We start from the raw sequence: 23,609 nt of genomic DNA on the forward strand, positions 1-23,609 counted from the left end.
CGCAGTAGATACTGATCTTCCACGATGGTCATATTCCTATACGACTCTAAACAGAGAAGGAACATTGTTGAGAATTATAGAGGAGTTGGAGGGAAGTTTGAAGAGTTATTATACCAATATTAGACCGACGCTGGCATCAAAAATATACGCTACCTCTTCCGTTCGCTATTGGGAACTGCCATAGAACAAGCCATGTCATGTGAACAGCACGATCCCTTTTTAACAATTCCTTTCCGTGACGAATCCATTCCCTTGTGAAGTTAGAGCACCTTTTGACGGAACCGTTATTTCAGATCGTATACCTCAATTGTAAGCCGAGATCGGTTAACCATTAGCGCCATTTATTTTTGATCAGCGTTGAAGAAAATGAGTTAATAGTAACCAGGTTTAAAAGTAAAGTTTTGTAATCTGAACTAGTCTCATAACACTAGATATCTAGAACAACGATTAGTGGAACGTTTGCAGATTAGCTTTTAAATTCTCCGAAATTTCAGAACCACTGTTCTGGAATTATCTTTCAGGCTTCCGTCAAGCACCCCCGAAAATCTAACGATCGCAGTTCGTGGTTCGAACCCACGACCTACCGACCGAGAACCTGCGACGTGCGAGTAGGGTTGGGACTTCGGGATCGAATTTGAAATCCCGGGATTTTCGCTTCTCAATCCCGGGATATCTCGGGATTAGCAAAATTGTAAAATGCGCATAATGCAAGCTACATAAACAACATTTATTCCTTATAATCTTGATTCCCAACCGCGGCTCCAAGGTAGCCTTCTTGCAGCTCGGAGTGACCTCTAAATATGCCACAAAATATAATGTACGACAGTTGTTGTTTGCTTCTATATATAGTTATAGGCAATTTTTGTATATGAATGATGAAATGAGGAATACTAGATATCTCTAAAGCCGTCCAAGGCCGCTTCTGAAAACAGAGGAACAGAATTCTCGCGGACTTGAGTCAAACGCACGGAGGAATACCCGTCAGACAACGACATATCTTGAGTTCTGCTGCTCGTAGACCTTTATATATCGTATTTTAGAAGAGTAAATTACGACACAATTTCACTAACATTAAAATAACGGCTCATAGTCAAGTATAAATTGAAATAAGTCCAATATTTTTCATAGAATAATCCTCTGCAAACTTGTGTATCATGTGCTGGAATGTATGAAGAGTTATCACATAACAACAAAATAGTATGTTGAGTAATGATATGCATTTTCAATTGATATCAATGTATAGCACTTGCCAATCTGCGTCTACCAATGCTAGAATAACAGATATACAATCTGTAGAAGTCTATGTGCATGTGCAGGCTTTTGAGTTTGCTAGATGCTGAGATTTAGAGGTAGGTTATCAGATGCCTTTAGAATCAGTATATAGTCTAATCGGGTGTTTTAATGCGGCTCCCTGCGTATACTATGAAGTTTGAAATGCGGCTCCGACATTCAAATTGGTTAGGAACCCCCGATAAAGAGTATCATCGCTTATAGACGGTTTCGTAATTTGTTGGCGAAATATCCTTAAAATATGGGCGGGGGCGCCAGACGTAGGCCATTTTCGAAAAGGGGCGCTGCAGGGACGTAAGGTTAAGAAACAATGTTTTAGACAACCTGTCTAGATTTTGACACTGCTTTATTACCAAAAAATTACACATAACGCTACGTAAGCCCTGCTAGATGCTGTTCACAAATCCCGGGATTTCATTGGGGCTAATCCCGGGATCGGGATTGCTTCAAATCCTGGGATCCCGGGATCGGGATTTCCCGGGGTCCCAACGCTACGTGCGAGGATGTTGAATAGTTTTGAGTGAGTCGTAAAATGGCGTGACCATATGGCTTGTTAGCCATATGCATTTCCAACAGCACCACGCATTGTTGCAGATATCCAAAACACAACAATTCATTCGCCTGGAGCTGATCAGAGTGGTAGCTACGAAACATTGCCAATGGCGCCGCGAAGATATTCAAAGTTTTTGCATAATTCCACGGTTTTATTCTTTTGCGTAGTGGCCCGGGAAACACGGGAGATTAATTACAAGTGTCTGACTTTCATTGCATTTGTAATAGTACCTCAATAATGTCACGGTGGGATAAATTACGCACGCTGTTAAAAAATACCACGATCCGTAAGAGCTTTGTCTAATCGAGTAAGCTTATCTCCTTGACATTTGACGAAGTTAGGACAATTAATCATCTTATTTCAAGGAAAATATGATCACGAGACGAGCCGACTAAAATTGCTGTTGTTGTAAAGGTAGTGGAAAACTGATCTGATGCTAAATAGCGAACCATTTCGATACCAATTAGATTTTCAATTAGGAAGCCTCTGTTGTAGAATGACGATTAGTTGGATACAGAGACTGTGGTATATGAATTGTCTTATCTTATATTTTATGACATAGTTTTCTGGAGATATGACTTAGTACAGTTTGAGAATAAATCATTTGCTCAAAAGTTAAATGTACTTGAGCGTATTTCTACATATCTCACCTTCAATAGCATGAACAATTTGAATTACTCGAACTCGAATCATTTACGGTAAGACTGGCATGGCCGAATTTGTAGTTGTGGGCTGTGGTGTCCGTATTCTTGCGCGATTTGTAATATAATTTTGGGGCGAAGTCGGTTATTTTGTGGTAACGGAAATCAATTCGAGCTAACAACCGCAAAGAATTGATATCACGAAGCATGCATGCAACACCAAATGATGTGCCGGGGCGTGATCTGTTCTGCAAAATCAATTACATTTCGGTAATGTGCGTTTCGATAAAATAGGAATTTGAAAAACAGCGCTTAATGTCTTGGAAGCTTTTTCATTCAAATTATTTTTCAAATTCATTTCATTGGATCTCCTCAAGTGGTGATTACTAATCGAATGGCGCCATCATAAATATTTTGGGAACCGCTGCAATATCCAATACCAGTGCTCTTCAAAATGAAGTAACAAAATTTGTCAAGGGTGTACTACTTCTATGCGGTGTATCAGTGTGGAACTTTTGTGCAAACGCCAAAGGGAGTACCATTCCATACAAGGTCGAAGTGCACTGATCTACGCCTTCACTACAGTTTTCGTAGTTTTGCGTTCGTCATGTTGCCACTCTAATAATCGATGTGGCCTAATAGGATATTGTAGTCAATTTTAGATTGCATCCTGCAATTTTCTACTTTGACATGGCGTCGTCATATGCAGACATCTTTGAAATACTTCGTCTCTTTGCAATTCTCGCCTAAAGCCGATGGGCATAAGATGCTTATTAGTCCTTCGCGAAGGGGTGTGAGTTTGTGGCGCGTGGGATTGTGGTTTTGAAATTTGTGCGGTAAAAGATACAACATAAGAGTCACAGCACGGTGCATATTGATACATCTTCTGCATTAGTAATTTGAGCTCAAGTCGTAGCAGACCAACTAGCAGTAAAGATCTTGAACGTCTAACGATTGCATGGATTTCAAACCGGGATGTAGCATGAATAGGAAACTGAACCATTCGTGTATCCGGTCACGAGTCAGACACATTCGCTGACACGGAAGTTCCTTCCACACAAAAGTGAGTTGAGTATTCTATCCTCAACGACCGCCGAACGAATTCGCGATATCACGGCTTTGAACGTCACGGAACTTAATTTCCTCCGCCTGACTTGTAAAGTGTCGTTTCCGTATGGCGGGCGACAGGATGTCAACGAACCCGTTTCACGGAGGTAATTCATATTGGAAACCTCAATACATTGACGAAGCTAACGTACGTGATATACATGAATTGATTGACTAGGTATGCCGCCGATCACGTGTCAACTTCAATACCTACTCGGTGAATGTGCATACCAAGAGCAGGATGCTTTCCAACTATCATATCCGCTAAGTTTATACACACTTTGACGTTTCATCGATTTTTCAACGGGAATGTGTGTTCGGTTGGACTTGTAATAGTCTCGTATATTCCCGGTTACGCGTTATAGTCGTTATATATAAGATCCATCGCCTTACGATAAAAAATAGCGAGTGACGCATATCTTTACGGGGTAAGTCAAACGCGAATATGTTACGAGAGGAGAAATGATTCTAAGTCGGATTAGACACGTGGCCTAACCAGCATTATGCGTCATTGTAGGTCTTCGCTATTCCTGAATACAGAGATTGAGATTTTTGCAGACACCCCCTATCCGACAATAGTGTATTGCGTGAAACAAGATTGCCAGCAATCTATATTGGTCAGAAGAGTGGCGTAACGGCGATAGCGCATCAGTAGAGAATTAAATTGTCGGAATAATTTGAGAAATCACCAAGCGTCGCTTCTTACGAATTCCACGTCGACAAGGGAATGAAATTTCTGATGACTGTAGTTCTCGAGACTACAGATTCCACATCGACGCTATACCAAATGATGGTAATTGAGCGAAATTCTGTATTCCTCTCATAAAACCGGTTTAATCTTAATTACAAATACGATGTATTTATCTTAAGCGTTACTAATCCTCCCAGGTGGGATAGTGTCTAATTTATAATATCGTATCTGAGCTGTTCTGATAGCGTTGTTACCGACGCCAGTGTAGTTGGAATTGTTTATGTGGCAATTGACTCTGTTGGTTGAATATAATTGAATAATCAGCCGTTGGTTGTTACATAGTTTGTTTTCCCAACTGATGCCGATTTATCACCAAGTAACACTCATACATACATAGTTCACTTGTACTATTCATCCACTCTCACGTTGGTTCAGCAGAGCTATACATCGTAAAAATATATTCGCCACACACTAGGAAACTATTTCGGTGTAGTCAGCCTTGTTTTATATCGATGTCCCTGGTAGGTGCTGTCCAGTTATAGCTACTAGCAAGCGTCTCAAAATATCGACTACAATTGAAATCGTAAGAAATGAACCTGATTTCATTTAGAAGTATATATAGCGATGAATTAGTAGTTAATGGGTCGATATGCTGTATAGTTAGACAAGGGAGTGCGTAATGCGTCTATGTGACAATAAAAATAGTGTCTTTGTCGTAATTAGTGAGACAGAATAGTGGCCCGATTGGTTGCCATCCAAATTTCAACAACGCGCTTATAAATTATAGATAAATGATGTCTATTTTCAGAATAATGACTCGTAAATTTATTAAATGAGTTACCTAAAATATATTGTAGTTGCGCTGAAACTCGCCCAATCTTGTATAGAATTTAGTTCAGCCTCATATTTGATCACAGTATTTTAAAACCACAAGAATGAGTACAATTATGTACTAATTGGTGACCGCAGGTAACAAATTCTAGTTCTACAATATGTATATATTTGCGCTACGTATTTAGGTCGACATGCTCAAGAATTACCAACATACATTAAAAATCAACCTTCTCGTTTTGAAGTATTTTGAAGTACAAATGATAACTTACTGCATTGTATTTGTGTATAATATTGCGATGATATTGGGGACGATTATTCGCTTTGTTCTTGGCTCATGTTTGAAGCAGTATTGATTATCATCCAAACTGCAAGTATGTTTATTGTTTATATGTAACAGAAAATATAGCGTTATTTCATTAAAACTATAGAGGGTGTATTTTGCTCACCTTGTCTAACCTGATACACATCAAAATACACCACACATGACAGTTCTCGGAAGTTCCACATCAATTATATAGCGCATTTGCAATAAGCATCATAGAAAAGAGCATGTATCAGACGATCCGCGGATTTCGAAAACAGAAATATACAAACTGCAAAAACTGGATACAGTCGCGGGTAGCAACGAATTGTATTGTGATACTACATTTGTAAGCACCCAAGTCTTTGCATTTTCTTCGCTGATTTCGTAATAAAGTCAACATTTGTCGGTAAACATCCATGCCTGATGTTTCGTGCCACTGTGGAATTATGTGACGTGTTGTAGCCGACCGTCTGCAGACAGATCAGTTTCTGTGTGAATTCGGACACGAGAAGGCAATTAATTAGTCTATCTTTGATCAACACAGATACTTCATTCAACGATCATTGCATTCCTTCTCAGCGTGATCAATTCGTCAAATATTTATACATTGTTGTCATCGATACAGTCCGTATTAACGTCAACTTGGACACAGGTATCTGTAGCAATCTACTTTGGGTCTCTGAACGTATATATAGAAATCAATACAAACATGATCAATGATTAATGTTGAAGTCGGGATGTGCCGTGTTGAGTGTAATTAACGCCGTGTATCGTGCAATTCTGGCCGTGATTGAGAGATGAAATGGAAAAAATGTAAGTTGTGCAGAGTGTCAGTTGTCGAATTATATAGCATAAGTTTATTGACATACGGGCACTCTCGTGCTTTCAGACACGTACGCATGCGATAGAATACAAATAGTTATGTTGTTTTCAATACATTAAATCTATATCATGGATACGCGCAGCGACTGTATCATCAACCGTCATTGACGCGATAATGTCATACCATATGACTTTCGCGAACGTTGAGTCTTTTATAGAAATTTTTCATCAATGCAAATGGCAAGGAATTCCGGTGATGCGGTATTCCGAATAGCAGAAATCTGCAAAACCAGTCTCTATCAGGCAATTGCTCTACGCAGTTTGTGTTCTGAGTATACTGCAGGGACGATTGTCTCATGGGTACGCAGGAAAATACGTGTGTAGGATTTATCGATAGGGCAGAGAGTATTCCGTGAATGATATACAGTTACGTTACCGTAATATTAACATTTAAATATAACATGACATGCTTTGCTTGAATACGGAGAATAGAACTGCCGTGCCGTCATATGTCTGCAGTCAAATTACCCAGACAAAATGCCGTGGCGGTATCGGTTGGGCACCGATCTCAAGTTAAGCCCGTCACAATCATGTATCACGATTTCGATAATCAGAGTTTCCTGGTATTTTGGTTTTACGCGGCCGTTTTGAAGGCGTTCAATGCCCACCCATTTATCGTATGTTGGTAAAATATAGCTCGTTAGTACGAACGTACGTAGGTATCTGTCATGCCGTTTTGGACGTTTGAATGCGACGCGCTAGTTCATGCGCGTTCGACGTGGTGGAAAGTGCGTCCGGAAGTTTTCAGTATCAATGCGCTTTGACGTCAATAAATAAAGCTTGATACCATCAAGTAAAGTGGAACATAACAGTACAGGATATATAGCCAGCTGAAATGAAATCATAATGCAAGCGCGGCACGCTGAGGAGTTGCAATTTGTCGAGAAGAACAGCAAAGCGTTTTGAGTTTAGCACTAAAGGAAAGGAAAAGGAAAGGAAAGGACGTAATTTAATTTTGTCCTTGATGTTTTTGCGGCATATACTCCGACTCATGATATACATGCACACGATCTGCGCATATGCATACCATGAGTGCGTGATGTGCATATGCCGCTGGACAAGGAAGGTGGAGATATAGCCTTGTAAGGCTTTCTAAGTCTTGCACTAACCCTCCATGCTATCCCTGTAATGCCACAACGCCAAGCGGGGAAGTTATGGATACCAGTGTTACTGCTCAGGTCTTTGGTCTGATCCGGCCGGGGATCGAACCCACGACCTACCGATCAAGAAGCCGGACGCTTCACCATTAAGCTATGTTAGGCAAATCTGTGTGTACCACTGTACAGTGTACAGTACACATGATGTCGCATTTGTGATCATCCAGCGGGATCTGGGCAAACTTTTCAGATAGCTTCGCGTCATTGATAAATTTATCTGCATAGAATCGAATTTATTCAACATGTGCTGAAAAGTTTGAACTTGTAAATCAGCATATCTTCAATTCTTCATATAAGACAGTGAGCAAATAATGTTTGTTTGACACATCTGAATAACTTGGCCGCGCTCGCGTGGCAGATGTTAGGATTTTTGCATTCTTATGCATAATTCATATAGATAACATGAATATTCATGAGTACGGATGTATAAATCGCGAGTTGTATGCTTCCAGATACGCTGCATGCATATATAAGACAGCGGTATCATAGATTTAGCAATATGGAATTTATACAGGCCCCAAGCTGTGACACGTTATGTATATACCCCGCAGCAACGAATGCATTACCTGAGGGATTCATGATAAGTCTCGATATTATATAACAGTCCATAGCACCTGTAGCAAGAGGAATTTGAAATGCCGTACACTATCAGATTTCGTTACGTAGTAACCAATTACGTTAGACTCGTACACGTTACGAGTTGTGCCATAGCATACAAAATATAAGTAACACGTAACTACATAATGCGATTTCACTGTGATTCTGTACATGCCCAAATGATCTGTGTGACTCGTTGAGCATTTGCGTGTACTGTACATGTACACTGTACAGTATGGATATGGCCGCTTTGAACAAGTACACTTAATGTGTCTAGTATTTCACTCAGCGCAACAGATTAGAGCAAATGACAAACTTTCCGATGTACTTAGCAACCCGTTATAGCCGCTACATTTTTAGAAATAAAAATCAGTCAACGCATCACGTAGATGATATATCATGCGATATTTACGTCACGGAAACGACCATTAAAAAGTTTTGGTAAGGTGCATTCGTCGCCAATCGGTATATACTATATTCAGACGTGTTATACATGTTCCAGCAGACGCCGTTGGTGATCTAGCCAGAAAACAGTCAGTACAAGCCAGCCTGCACAAATTTGTATTTCATAAATAGGACATTGTATATTGTAGCATGCGCAGGGAAGCAGGAGCGATGCGGATGTAGCATAGAGTCGAGCAACAACAACAAATTGATTCAGTTGCCTAAGTCTCTATATTTAAAAACATGGTGCATGGTGTTATATTGCCAGAGGACCCGCGATACTAGAAGTATTATCGAAGTTGAGATGATGCACCATGAGGGCAATAACAGAACTATTGACATGTCGTAATAAGGAATTAAGAATGAAATATGTAGAATAACTTTAAAAGTAAAGTCAGTAAACACGACCGCGATCAATTCCATAATCTCGATGGTATACATTACTCTAAATTACATTCGTCCCCGGCTTAATAGAAGTATGTATGCAGATTCGTATGTCTATGATATTGTTGATGGTGTGTAGGAGAAAATATCAGTACGAACAGGCGTGAAACACCATGTTTGCACATATGCGCTCGTAGACTAGGAGTATAGGCCGATAGCTTGGAGAGACCAATTGAAACTAGTCGTATTGGTGCATTACTAGGAAACCGGCATTTCGATCAGTATCCGTGTATGGCGTGTCACGTTCAGGCTATAAATGAAAGGCGCACGATTGCGCATATGTTAGGCTACACGTAACAGGTAAGGGTGATGGTGGTTTCTCTCTTTACAATCTACACTTGTCAAATTCGAAATCGAAAATACGCGCGTTTCTGACCTTCCGTGTTTTCGCACTTGATTATCCCGTCATTCGTTGAGTACGTCACCGAGTAATATGCGAATGTTGCTGGGTTTGCGCGTGTAGAATGTAGCGAGTACGTAGAATTTTCGGTTTGTAGTGTAAAATTGCTGTAGTTTATGACGCGATTGGTGAAGAACATGGAGGAATGTCAATGCTATCCAATTAGAAATATTATCGTGTTGTGGGTAGAGAGCAGCGATTATATATTACCATGACTTGCCGATCTGTTGAAGTTGCTAATCCACATGTATTGATGGGGTTCAATGTATTTCATGCATCATCGATCAATAGTGGCAGATTTATTGAGCGCGGATCCGAAAGAGTTTGACGAAATATCCATTTTGAATTCGTGTTTGATCGATCGGAATCGTCGATATTTCCACTAAATCTCTCGCACCACCGCTATTAATAGCATCAGTACTAATGAATACCGGACACATTTTAATTAATGTAACAGCTATTACTCAAAGGATTATGAACCGCGTTAATAGCGCATGCACAGAAATAAATACACCAGCACACTCGAATCGTGTTCAGCAAAGCTTTCCGCGTATGGCAGGATCAATAGTAACGTCATAATCCATGTAGGAGTACGTTTCCACTGAGCAAATCGGGCCAAATTTTCATCAATACATTCGGGTGTCCATTAATGTGCACTTCTGCAATAATTATCTTTAATGTCATTCCATAGGTTGTTGTTATTTATTTACTTATTTACTATTGAAGTGCGGTTAGTAAACGACTTGTATGATAGAAGTTCATATCGTTTTGTATTATCGAGATTGCATGCGATCCCATGCACGCCAAAGGCTTTAGTTCTGACTTCTCGGGTATGCATTTAGAAACGATTGACTAGTTCGTTTAACGCAATGAGTATTGCTCTGTTCGACGAGTCTGCTTTGAATAAGTTGTCGCTGACCATGACGGAAAGGATCCACGGGAAAAAGAAAAACTACAGAGTCGGATTTTACATGAAAGAACTAAGAGATAGACCAGGTCTGTAAGATGCACTCAAACCGCTAATCTCTGCATTGTAGTTGTTTGCATATCTTGAGGAACTGCATCAAAATTTGCAGAATAGTTCACATGTCTGAGGGTAAACCCGTTTTCCCGCTAGACAATCCACCGCCACCGTTGCATATATTATGTTCAAGGTTTATGTCTAGTTATGGAGATCCATGCGTTGTTTCATGAATACCTAGTCCCCCTAGCGTAGCTATGGCCTGGTACCCGTCAGGTTTCTACTGGAGTGGGTGTACTGTGCGCTTTGGTTAATTGTATATGTCTGAATGGCGAAATATGAAGCTTGCTTGCAAAAAAGACAGATTTTCGAAAATGATCCTTTCTACGGTATATAGTTCAAGTCCTAATGGCAATGTTAATGGCAATGTAATGTATATCACAGAACCAAGTATCTGAGTCTTTATTTGTACACGAAACCACGGTGCTTACGTTTGTGACATCATAATTGACATGCGTAAAACTCATTTCATAGCAACATTTCTTACGCAACAGGTGAGACCGAGAGAAGGCAGCGATTTTCTCCTTGCCGAGAATTGCAGCACGAAGACGAATGCGCATTTATCAACACTACCAAACACGGCAGAAGAGGAAGTGCTTGCGACAGCGAACGGGGCTATTGCAGCGATCCAGAACACGAGAACAGTGCAGTACCGGAGCCTGGCGCTGTCCACGCGCTTTTGCGGAGCGCGCAACCGATCATACACTTGCATTTGAAATACCAAGAGAGTCTCGAACCGCACAAACGAATCGGCGAGAGCATACCAACCGTCACTGTATCGAATGCCGCCAACGCCACAAGCACAGTTTTCGGAAGGAAACGAATAAGTGAATCTGATCCCATAGACCTTCAGGAAGATGTCGAGAGCTCTGGAGATAGCGAGGGAGCTGCGGACTCTACTATGAGACACACAAATAGTCAGCTTACGAAAGTCCAGGAAGAAGCAGAAATCAAGTAAGAAGAATTGTAACTAGGCGTAATGCTTTGTGATGTATTGCTCGCCATGTTTGTTAATAACCGGGGATCATAATGAGTATAGGAAAATCTTTGAGCTATGGCTATGAGTAATATGTCTATTTGTTCGACCCCGAAGATACGCTGGACATTACCAATTTAATTGCATTATAGATTATTCACGCCGTCATAATGCTCTAGTTTATGTGGTTTACATTCAACTTGCAATGTGAATGAGTGATCCCAACGACTAAGGATGTTTAGCTGATAATGCCGACAATGCTACTGTTGAAAACCCTGGCTACTCCGTTCTCTGACACAATCCGTGTTCTGAGTCGAGGTCTATTACTAACAGGGATACGTTAAAATTTAGAGCTATCATGCATAATTCAAAAGGAGTACTTAAATCGGAGACCAAGGCATAGATTTTAGGGGTTACATCACGACGATTACTCCTGCGTCATCGTTATCCTAAAAAAGACACAGAAGCAGCACGAATAATGGCGTCAACATCCGCCTATTCAGCTCATATAACTCGTTATACATTGTGCCCAAACGGACGTCAGAGTTTGGATGTTTCGGATAGCCGGTCCCTGCAATGCAAGTCAGTGCGATGGTGTTGTGTTTGGTAGGTTGTCAATATATGAAAACGCCTTACGCCTTAGATTCTAAGGCTTAGAAAGGTAGGAAACAAACTAACACGTATTTCAAGAAATTGAGCGGAAGATGTAGGCCTGCAGTCATCAAGACGTTGAATTGCTTCGACGGCACCAATACTTGGAAACACTGCGACTTCCTATGCCGGTGAATGGCTTATTCCATGTCCGCTAGAGTCTTTATTCACACCGTATACCGAACAAAATTTGTAGTCGTTATAGTTTAATGTATTAGAACGCAGCAAGATTCGGCAGTTCACTATATCAGCCACTATCGGGATGTAGCAGTGTGTTTACAAGGTGTAGGTGCGATCATGGAAAGATAGGTATCGCTAGCGCTTATTGCCTAGAGTCCTTGTTGCAAAGTCGCATCGCTACTGCGATGATCTTGCATAATTAAGCCGAAGTGTGGATCGATGAGTTACTGATTACTTCTTGCGGACGGCTGAATATTTTTAGATCAGGTAGTGGCCGCGCCAGTGATGCAAAAATTGACCCTGTATAATCGATAAATAGCCTATATATATGTATATATATGTTATAGTTACGTATCTCATATCTCTGCATTTGGTGTTCACAGAGTCGCCATTACGGCAGTATGCGTACTAATAGCTGCTGTATTTTCGAAGGAATTGCAGCGAAGCTCGTTCAGACTGTACCAAGGACGAACGCAACGCAGTATACCGGAGTAGTACCTTCAGCACTCATAGGAAACCATTCAGAAAGTCACTGAAAAGGCGAAAGCGTGCAGAGTAAGTATTGTCAGCAATGCATAGGGAATTGACGCGTCTATACTGACCATAATATTTACCATGGGTGAACTGTGTGAATTGAAATGATGAAACGAAGAGATGGCGTAAAATAGGCGTATTTACCAGATTTCCACCTAGGAGTATAGTGTGAAAATCTGGTTGTCCTTATACTCTCTGGTACCGACACTTGCATTCACACCCATTTTAATGGATGGCCATGAGTCGAATGCACGATATATCCCATGGGTGTAGTCAACTCTCTTTGCCAGTACCACCTGTGTGTGCATCCTTGGCAAGATGTTGTTGCAGACTTAGCACCATACGCTATGGTAGAAATCGGCGATATACACGATTTCCGTTCCCTGTGTGCGGTCGCTATACCAAACAGGATGTATTACGAATGCTTTCACGCGTATACACTAGGGCTGGGCACAATGATTCGAGTACTCGAATCTGAATCGAGTATTAATTTTATTGATTCGAGTCGAGTAGTAAAATACGATTTTTTCGAGTACTGAAATTGTACGCTTCTTGCCATTGAAAGTTAATTTATCTATGAGAATTGTCGTTTCGATACTAATTTTCACTGTTGAAACCTTGAAACCTTGATTGGCGGTATCGTAGCATACCAAAGATATAGTACAAGCTTCGAAGATTACAGGACGTAGCACAATTCCGAAGTCATTGTCAACAACATTGTCACAAAGTGGAATGAAATCGGTATGGTCGAAAAAATATCAAAGTATCATCTATGTCACGGTTAACAGGCAGTATATTCTTTATAGTGGCATAAACGGTAAGTATTTGAACTTTGGCGTATTACATTCTGTTATGACGTAATAATGGGTGATGCTCGATTACTCGACTCGACTCGAAGCATATTACGTGATTCAGAATCGAATCACTCAGGTACTCGATTTTGCCCAGCCCTAGTATACACCAAGCTTAACAAGGCGTTCGATCGTAGCGTGAATGCAATTTGTAAATCGGATTCCTTGCATGACTACATGTGATTGAAATGCTTGGGGTTACTAAAATGGAGTGATTTGGTAGGGACAGAGAAATCGAATTACAGTCCATTCGAATCGTACCACAATATACTGCGTACGAATCGATTGACTGTGCTAAGAGAGATAAAACGCCAGCTACAATCCAGATACCGGTGTCGTGAAATAACACTTTTACACCGTACAGAACATTGTGGTGTATATGGCTGTACGCTCCTACTTGCAAACATCTTTGACCGCTTCAACAACCTGCATCAACCAATAAGTTAAAATTAGTATTAGGATCTGACGATCAAAATCCTTGTGCATTGAGAAAATACTTTTTTTAAAACTTCCGGCAGCTTCCTAAATACTCATAAGTTCTGTATTATGTTGTTTTAAGCTGTCAGGAGGAATTAAATATTGCAAATTTTTGCAACTTTTCTTTATTTTGTCATGGAAGCTTTTGCAACTTTTTCGATTTTTCATGCAACTTTATGCATGATTTTTTTCTCGATTATTTATGCACCTAACTTTTTACTAGAGATATTTGGCACTATATCTAAATAGATCGCTTGATTATTTCACTGTCGTTTGAATGCGAGGTCCTTTCTGATTTGACGTACATTCATAGGCTACCGCCGAAAATCATATTTTCAACACTGAGTCAATTTTTTCGGGCTAATGATTTTGTTGAAGTCGCCTACATTGAGTTTTGCTACAATGCCTTGGATACGGAACGATTCGAGTATCTCATAACCTAATAATTTGATGGAACTTGTCAATAAATGCAACTTATTGTACAACTTTTGCGAAAATTCAATGCAACTTTTTCTACAACCTTTGTGAAAAGTAAGTGCAACTTTTCACGGATTTGGCAGCAACTAAACTCGCCCTAGTCATCATCAAACATGAATACGAATCGCGGTACAATCGTTAATTCGTGCTTAATAAGTCGGGAAAGGTATTGGAATTGTCCACTCTCCGGGTTTCGAGGCAATGCGAATGCGGAGCTGGTAGCAATCCTAAGCAGGTACCTGGACGGTTGTACCTTGCAAATTAACCACCCATGTTAAGAAGAAGCGAAGAAGCGTTAGAGCGGTTATTCTGTGGTTTAAGCAATAGGGTGGGAAGTATATCGGTTCATATAGTAATCTGTATCATACACAACATAAGATATTACTCAACCCGTTAGTATATATTACGCCTGTGTTTTTAGTGATATGAGTAGCACCACACATCACGTATACGGCCATGTTATACATTGATTGTACTTCGCACCATTAGAGCGAGCGGCAACATGTTGACGCTGAAGCCGACGTTGGAAGATATAGTCAAGAACAAGGCTGCCTTGTTGGCGTTTCGCTCCTTCCTAAAGTCGGAATTCAGCGAGGAGAACTTGGACTTTTGGCTGGAATGCGAGAGCTACAAGACCCTGAAAGGCTCCAAGCAATCGAGAGTGGCGAAAAAGATTTTCGACGAATACGTGGAGGTCAACGCACCGAAAGAGGTGAGCGAAACACAGCCATTTTTGCGATTCCTAATTATATGCCTCACAGTCAACGTTCGTTAGTCCGATCTATTTACACAGGCGAAGGGATAAAGTTTATACACTATAGTTGTATCATTGACACGGAAGTTATTTGCTAGCCTATTCAAAGCAAGCTATCATGAAAAACGGTTCTATACGAGTACCCGTACATAGGCATAAGCACAATTCATGCGGTTGGTGTGGTGAGCAGTTTACAATGCCAATTCGCAAAACCTAATTTGGAAAGTATATGTGTGGCTAATGATTATGTAGCTAGTACATAACTAGAAATTAGGAAAACACCAGTCGTCATAACAATGAAGTTAAAGTATCCAAACACTTGGTATGCTTACCGGCAGATCCGTGACAGAGGTGGTGAAACCGAAAAGGAAAACCTTCAAAATCGGCCACTGGCTGTACGGTTATCACTGCACATACCTTATCCCCTTCATATCCCGGTGACTATGCTGGTATTTAGTTGTATTACGATGTGAAGGGCGGATCACACTTTGGTCTATCGATGCTTGCACGTAGTAACGATTGTGTAAAAGCAGTTGATTTTCGTAACACCTACCATGCGCTTAATACGGCACATCGTTAGCGCTCACTGCTTGGTAATACTGCAGAATCCCAGGATTAATTTGCATGCGAATCGGACCTCGAGTTTTCAATAATAAATTGCTCGCAACGACTTGTATATTTCGCACTCGTATTCCTGACTAATTGGATGGCAGTTTGCATAATATTTCGATTGGGATATTTTGTAACAGTAGATTTTAGATGCCCTGGAAAATAATTATAGACTCGCATTCGGTTTCGGCATGTCAATTATGCGATGGAAGATAAATGCTCCGATCCCAGAATGTAACAGAAGTCCAATACACAAGACGGCAAATATACATAAATAGTGAATGAAAGAAAACATCACATAATCCATCAAGGTTACCGATGCAATTCGTACATAGCAATCGAAAAAAAATCGAATTTGTTACTCGGATGTACCGCATCCATGCAGAAGCATGGACAACCTATTATGCTGTAAAGCCAGAACAATATGCAACTTTTGTTTCATCATAGTGTAGCTATGTAGATATTGAAACATGTGATATACACAGTCGACTAACTCAGTGGTCAGAAACCTGTGATCCACGAAGATTTTTTATCTTTTTTGGAGTTGAGTGAAGGCTCGCAATTACAGTGGTTGAGATTAAAAAAATCTTATCGAGCTATTTTTTCGAGACACGTGTGTTACTACCTCAGCGGGCACGCTTTAATGACCTCTCACTTCGTAAGCTGCAATAAATTTTCAATATGGAACATTTTTGTTTTTTGAAGACCGGTACGAGAAATAGAATTCAATTTGAAACTGCACCGCTGAGCGCAAAAGGTTGCTGACCCCGGATTAACTGGTTTTTGCGGCATAGAATTTGAATTAGGCCTTTCAGGGTATGTTCATATGAACGTCATGAAACGTTATCATGAACGTACCTTTGAAAATATATAGCGGAGTGTTCTATGTTATGCATCAGCAGATAAATCGTCTATCGCGACATATCTAACAGACACTGTCTATGTTTCACAGGTGAATCTTGATTCCAAATTGCGTGACCGGACGAAAACCTCAGTTTCCAAGCCAGACAAGACCACTTTCACAGAAGCGCAAAAATCCATATTTAACCTAATGAACTCGGACTCGTTCCGGCGCTTTTTAAACTCACCCGATTACGAGAAGGTGTCCGGGACCCGCTCGAAAAGCCCAACGAAACTCAAGCTATTCTCGTGAAACCTATCCGAGACCACGTCGAGGTGCGTTGCCAGCTCGAAGATGGGTGACGCATAACAGATTTCCCTTACCGAACTATGTCGTCACTTCCTGATGCTTTGATGAAACACTACGTGGGCCGAGAAGCCGCACGGCCTAAAACGCGCTTCAACCATTGCCACCTGCTTCAACAGACTTGTCATTTTTTTTTAAAACGGTCCGTGGACATAATAGCATGCGACACGTCAGCAGACGACACTCGGGCATGTTGCTTTCACACAGGGTTAAGGTTGGATTTAGGGAACGATTATGTTTTAGGTTAGGGCAGTGGTTCCCAACTGATTATGGTCGCTGCCGGCATTTTGAAAATTCGCCATTGTCCACCTCTCAGAGAAGGGAAACTCATGACTAAAACAAAGCTCGATACATTCGCCCAGAACTATTCACGGCCTATTTGGGAAACAGGTAGTTACTAAAAGAGGTCATAACTTTCGCCTGGTCTATACTTAAAGCTCATATACCAGAAAAGCTCTATGGTCTATTGGAAACAGAATCTTGGCCCACCAATGGGCCGCGACATACAGGTTTGCAACTCCTGGCTTACGGTTGGGGTGATAAAGTGACATGCCCAATTGTCGTTGCTCATTGTGTAGCATGCTCAAATATCGAGTGACCGCTTGGAACGCACGAACGCACTTGATTAGAAGCGTACTCGCAGACTACTACGCAGCATCATTCTTCAATATACCGCAGCAACGATCTCGAAGATATGCGAATGCTCCGGAAGTACTATGTACTAGTCGTAATGTATATCATTCACTGTGTTTTTTTTCTTGCGAAACATTGTTCTATCGAACACGACCAAACAGTCCAAACGAAGTATCTGCTGAATTGATTTGTTACGTTGTGTTCACTTAGAAAATATGTCAGGAATTGGGGAGCTTATACTAAGAAGTAGGAGGCATCTTAAAGAACAATCATTTACTGTGTGCGTAATATGTCCCACCACGTGTCTATTGATATGAGTAACATACTTTGCATGCACACCAGGCAGAAAAGTTTTGTAAACAATGAATTCCTGCATCTACCTGACGACACGAATATCAATAACTTAGCCAATCCCGAAAACCAGATTTGCGACATTGTAAGAGCCCTTTCGCGATAAAGCTGATCCGGGGCGGTGTTCAAAGAATCTTATCAGTTGTTGTTTTTTAGTAATCATATTGTTGGAGATCTGTGGTCATCTCACACAAGGACAATATTCTTTATACGATGGCTGAGCTGCCGAATTATAGCACAGACGTTTGTCGCTGTAGACTTTTTTTGCAAGACATCGCCCTATCGGTTCGAGGGTCAATGAGGCGCCTAAATAGACCCCCATCACTTCAAGAGAGATTTGGAGTCGGCCTCGAACCTATGGCCATCGGTATGGCAATGGTGAAACGTACGGATAGGCTACTCGTCCTCCATCTGTTGTTTATGCAACCACGTTCATGGCCAGAAGCGAATTAAAAATAGCTGCGATTTTCGCTGCTCATGGCGGTTGAATCATAATAATACTTCCTGTCTGTTTGATCACAGTGACATCGACACCTAGCTATCAATATGGCGAAAACAGCAATGATCGGACGATTGTCCCGACACGTAATTATTTTTAGACCGACACTAATGACACACAAATCTGTACCACATCATGTCAATTCGAAAGTAGATATACATCAGAGTTTGAAGCAGTGTACGGACCGAAACGTACAGCCCTAGTTTCGAGTTTTTGGTTCAGTTATATTGACATATACATTGGTATGTATGACGGAAATGATGATGGAATATTGGAGTTGTAATATGAACATTGGTTAGTTGTCGAGATTTGATCTTGATTTAGGAAGCTGAGCCTAAATGATGCTATTGTTAGTTCAATGGCGCAACCCATAGCAAATGGGGAATTATGAGCTATTTTAAGCAAGCTACATCCGCAATATACAACATCGACTATGCTGTTTCAATAGGAAGAATGCTGTACTACACAGGGCGTATATTTATAGCGCTGGTATCTGGATTTACTCCAAAAATAGTAACTATACGACGCGAGTGGTTGCGCAAATATGTCATTACCGTCAATGACAGTCTAACAAGACAAATGCGTTATGAGAACATCGGTAGCGATGTGGATTTTATTGACTGCACGAATAAGTCTGAATGCAAGGACACCAGCAAAGTTGAAGGTCGGTTTAAAAGTCCGAGTTAGGCGTCCGTATACGGAACCTGCGGCCCAGGGGTAGGTAACATTACGTTCACGTGATTCTTTGATGTGGCCCACGACTTTATTTCGTAAAATTATTCAAAATCGCATAGCCTAAGTATTTTGCTACAAATTTTCCTCTACGAAATAAGTTCGAGTTATTGGTGAATAAATCCATCGCATTTGACTTCCTCTCGTTAAAATTGGGTACATATTGTACCACATTAAACCATTTGCAATATTCGAGATTCTAGACCAGTGGTTCCCAACCTTTTTGTCTTCATTCCCCACTTCAGATTTATTCCGAGCCTTCATTCCCCACCTGGACCGTAATAGCACTTCGTCAGTCACCCCCCCCCAAAAAAAAACGTTGGTCTTGGGCCCCTCACAGGGTTATAAACACAACTTCTGGGACCGATGCCCCATAGAACCCCCTCAGCCCCCTGAGCCTGTACGCTTTCCACCCGTTACTTATCAGCTACATTGGGTCTACGGTTTCGAGCGTCGCCTTATTCCGACTAAACGCTCGAAGCGCGAAAAAATTATATAATTCATGTTTGAATCGGTCAATATGATCGGGAATTGCATAGCCTATATTTTGCTATCGATTTTTTATCAACTCTCTGCTCACGTAATCAGATTTACCGGTAGAGCTAAGTGAGGTGTGTTGGAAAAGGTAAGGCCCCTAAATAAGTATTAAACATCTTCGGACGGACCCGTTGGTATATTGACTTCGTTACATTATGCTCTTTTGTGACCTCCTATATATATCTGCTATTTCAAAAGATATGGAAATCGCCAACACTAAAAGGCACACACGATTTCGAATTGGTATTGCTTTACTGGCAAATAATTGGTCCTCTGGGGTTCAGATCGCCAAGACTGGAACATTTGGCGCCAGCCTTTTAGCCGCCTATAGACAATTAAGCGTATACGTGTATTGTATATATATCGAAGTATTCTATTCTGTCACCATAAGGGCATTCCTTCTCGGTCATGCTCTTCTCGCTGCTGATCGTGCTGGCACACTTCTCAGAGTCGTATGGTACATGGCCTATAACTTCATATGTCTTGGTGCATCGAGGCCCAGTAACGGCCGACGACGAAGTCTCCATTTCAATAACTTCTACGTATTTTCGTGGGGGACGGGTACCCAATAATCAAGATATTCGGCAACATTAATCGCGCCCCCAGCGCAAAAATATTTTGAAAAAGTGACATAAATTTCCAAAAGATACTCTGTAATTTATTTTAATTCACGAAATAATTTTGGGCCCCTTCGAGCTCGCCCCTCCCCCCACTTGGGGGGTTTGGGGTGCGGCAGTTACGGTCCTGTTCCCCACTACCCAACACTTTTGTCATCACAGACTACACAAGACACACAACCACACGAGTACGCAAGACAATCGCCTATAACTGCAACATAAAACGTATTGTGAACTGATACCAGTGAACCTCAAAATTTCGAGAAAGCGTTATTTCAGGTCAAACTAGTCGTGCTGGATGCGTTTGTGACGCCATCATCGGCCATCCAGAGTTAAAAATGAGGTGGGCCTATTGTGAACAACACGCAATATAATTTTCGATACATACATTCCAGAGCAGTTAACTGGTAACGGTAATTACTAGGGCAATTTTTTTTTGACATGTCAAAAAAAGTCAAAATTAGGTCAAAATTGTAGCGTTAGGTCAAAATTTGTCAAAATTGTTTACAAAGTCAAACATTTTTTGACCTCAGCATTTCGTTTGTATCGTAGATTTTGCGCTGTCGGTGAACTTATCATTTGATATTTTACAGCTTGTAGCCTACTTTATAGGCCTACCGTTGTAAACGGACCATCGTCTGCTCATTGTGAATCATAAATGGTCAAATGAAACAAATAGTGACATTGTTTTATGGTCAACGCACCGCAATATCCTAGCTGAAGCAAGACTGCTTGGACATTGCATGGATCTTATATCAAGAAGCGCAAGCTGAAAAATTGTGATATAGACAACATTGTCAGAATGAAGCAACGCGGTTTGTCACCAGCAGTGTGCACACAACTTGAGTGTTGTCATCCAGCAAATGCTGCTGTTGAACGTTCTTTCTCCGTTCTTGGCAAGCTACGTAGTAAGGACAGACTCTTTCTACCCGAGAATGTAGGAAAGGATCTTTCGTTGTACTACAAGAAATTTTAATTATTTCCACCAGAATACGTAATGTAACTAATGGAATTCTTCATAGGGCCAGATTTCGTTAAAATACTAGTTTTTCATGTAAAAATCTGTAAGTTTTTGAGCCAAAAACGTTTTTTCAGGCCAATCTACTTTGTAAGGACAGACAGCTCCAACCAGAAATGAAGATAAGTGGTACAATTTTAACATTATATGCGAAAATACCTAATTTGCATATGTGAGGTCAAAATTTGGTCAAATTTCAGTTTTTTTAGGTCAAAAAAGGTCAAAATTTAGATTTTTTAGGTCAAAATCTTCCGTTTTTTAGGTCAAAAAAAAATTGCCCTAGTAATTACGTATGTGTCTCCGTGAATATGTAGACTGTCCTGTATATAATTTTGAACAAATGCGTCTATTCCCCACCAGAAACCATTGAATTCCCCACCAGTGGGGAATTCCCCACCGGTTGGGAACCACTGTTCTAGACGTAATACAAACACTCGATTAAACGTCCTTGCAGCACAAAATCGTTTCATCACATGTATGGTGTTAGTTTCAGCGAGTTTGTAGACTATAGAATGTATGGTTATCGTTAGATCATTTCTTATGTCCTTGTTATATATAGTCATAGTTTGTGCCATCTGGAGAAATATACAGTTGTAGGGGGGAGGAAAGATGATCTTCGAAACTGGAAAGGAACACGCCTACTTTTTTGAAAATAAGTGATAAACCTGTGCTACCCTCTGGTGGTTATTGTTATTTATTAACATAGGTAATCCTTTCTAGAGCGATTCCAAAGAGAAAAAGGTGGAAGTCGAGCCGGGCTTGACTTTGGAAGTATTTTGAGCTCAAATCGGGTTTAAATAATTCTGCCAACAACCCTCGGGGTATTTTACTAGTGGAGAGATAGCGTAGTGACTAATGATATAATCCACAGCTGCAACTCCTATGCGTTTCGGGTTCGAGTCTGACCGTGGTAGACTCCTGAATCCTACCTTAGTGTTGGATAGGCTCCTCCTCGCTATATCATCCGTATAAGCGGTGTCTTATAAAATCCTACAAGTGGGCTGTGCTACAAGGCGGCAGCTAGGGCATAAAATAAAGAAAATTGGCCAGGTTTGTTTTTTTACTGTATTCGTGGTGTTTGTGAACTACTATCGTATTTACACCAGACCAATTTTCATCATTTTCTCATTCATTTTCCAGGCTACTCTTCACCATCTCATCCGTGTATGCGGGGTCTTATAAAAGTTTAGAAGTGGGCCTTGCTACGGTATAAAAATGAAGGTAATTGGCCCGGTGAAATGACCATATGGTCGACAAACACCATGAAAACCACAAACAACAGCAATCCTCGGTTTCCGGCTCGACAGACTAATGGTAGAGAGTCCAGCTTCTTGGTCGGTTGTTCCTGACCAGCAGGCAGGGTTAGACCAACACTTGTACGAAAAAGTGATATGCGAGGCTTCCCCACTAGTCTCCCAGTATTTCGGGATAGCATATACTGAACAAACCATTGGTGATAACCCTGTAACGTTTCCTATAGGTTCTAAAGTTTCTGCAACGCCGAAGCAACTCGATGGCACTCATCAAAATGAAACTGATCTCCCTCTCCGAATGCTTAATTAGTTGCCCTAAATATTACCTTCATCGTTCATTTTTTATTTATAAATGTGTTCAATTAAAAGTGAATTTCTGTATAGATGATTTGCTCACTGATTCTCGCATAATCTCGTACGTCGTTCAATTCGTGTTATCGTGCAAACGCAATTTATATCCGTAGTCTGTATTTTATTTCAGTTATTCTATTCTGTTAGGCTTGTACGTGCATTAATATGTGTTATTCTGTGATCGCCATACGTTACCTGATTGATTCTACTTCATTTTGCTATTGATCGTTATTTCATGTTACCGCCTTTATTTGTGTATCATGCTCATTGCTCAATGACCGTAGTGCAAAAGGCCGTCAGGCGATAAGCGCCAAATGTATTGTTAATTGAAAAATAACAACTACAACAGCAACAACAAAAATCATTGGGTTACAATTTTCATCTGAATAAGTTACACACAATGTACAATGCGATAAGACACATTGCGATGTAACGAACAAATAGGAGGATGTCGAACGACACGCATCAGTTGCTATCCTTTACTCTAACAACCACCTCGGCCTAGAGCAGGGGCGGGCAACATACAGCCCGCGGGCC

General features: G+C 40.8%; 1 protein-coding gene and 1 long non-coding RNA gene across 2 annotated transcripts in view; both read left to right on the forward strand.

Annotated features, from left to right (window-relative positions):
• LOC145436102 (uncharacterized) overlaps positions 1-23,609 on the forward strand; it is a 423,401-nt gene that overhangs the window by 288,423 nt on the left and 111,369 nt on the right. The gene's annotated exons all lie outside the window — the stretch shown is intronic.
• On the forward strand, positions 7,723-17,885 carry LOC145436093 (uncharacterized). Its single transcript, XM_080313377.1, has 5 exons — positions 7,723-10,340; positions 10,860-11,319; positions 12,605-12,727; positions 15,001-15,223; positions 16,827-17,885. The coding sequence occupies exons 1-5, from the start codon at positions 10,214-10,216 to the stop codon at positions 17,025-17,027; spliced, it is 1,134 nt and encodes a 377-aa protein (XP_080169503.1). The 5' UTR covers positions 7,723-10,213; the 3' UTR covers positions 17,028-17,885.

Source organism: Botryllus schlosseri, chromosome 3, assembly GCF_051294905.1.
Source record: "Botryllus schlosseri isolate E-star chromosome 3, Bs_hap1, whole genome shotgun sequence".
Lineage (NCBI taxonomy): Eukaryota > Metazoa > Chordata > Ascidiacea > Stolidobranchia > Styelidae > Botryllus > Botryllus schlosseri.

Excerpts from the sequence above, each read along its gene's own strand:
- LOC145436093 (XM_080313377.1), top strand. The coding sequence starts at position 10,214 with ATGAGTATTGCTCTGTTCGACGAGTCTGCTTTGAATAAGTTGTCGCTG. Across the intron at positions 10,341-10,859 it reads AGAACTAAGAGATAGACCAG|GTGAGACCGAGAGAAGGCAG; the intron begins GTCTGTAAGATG and ends CTTACGCAACAG. Across the intron at positions 12,728-15,000 it reads AAAAGGCGAAAGCGTGCAGA|AGCGAGCGGCAACATGTTGA; the intron begins GTAAGTATTGTC and ends TCGCACCATTAG.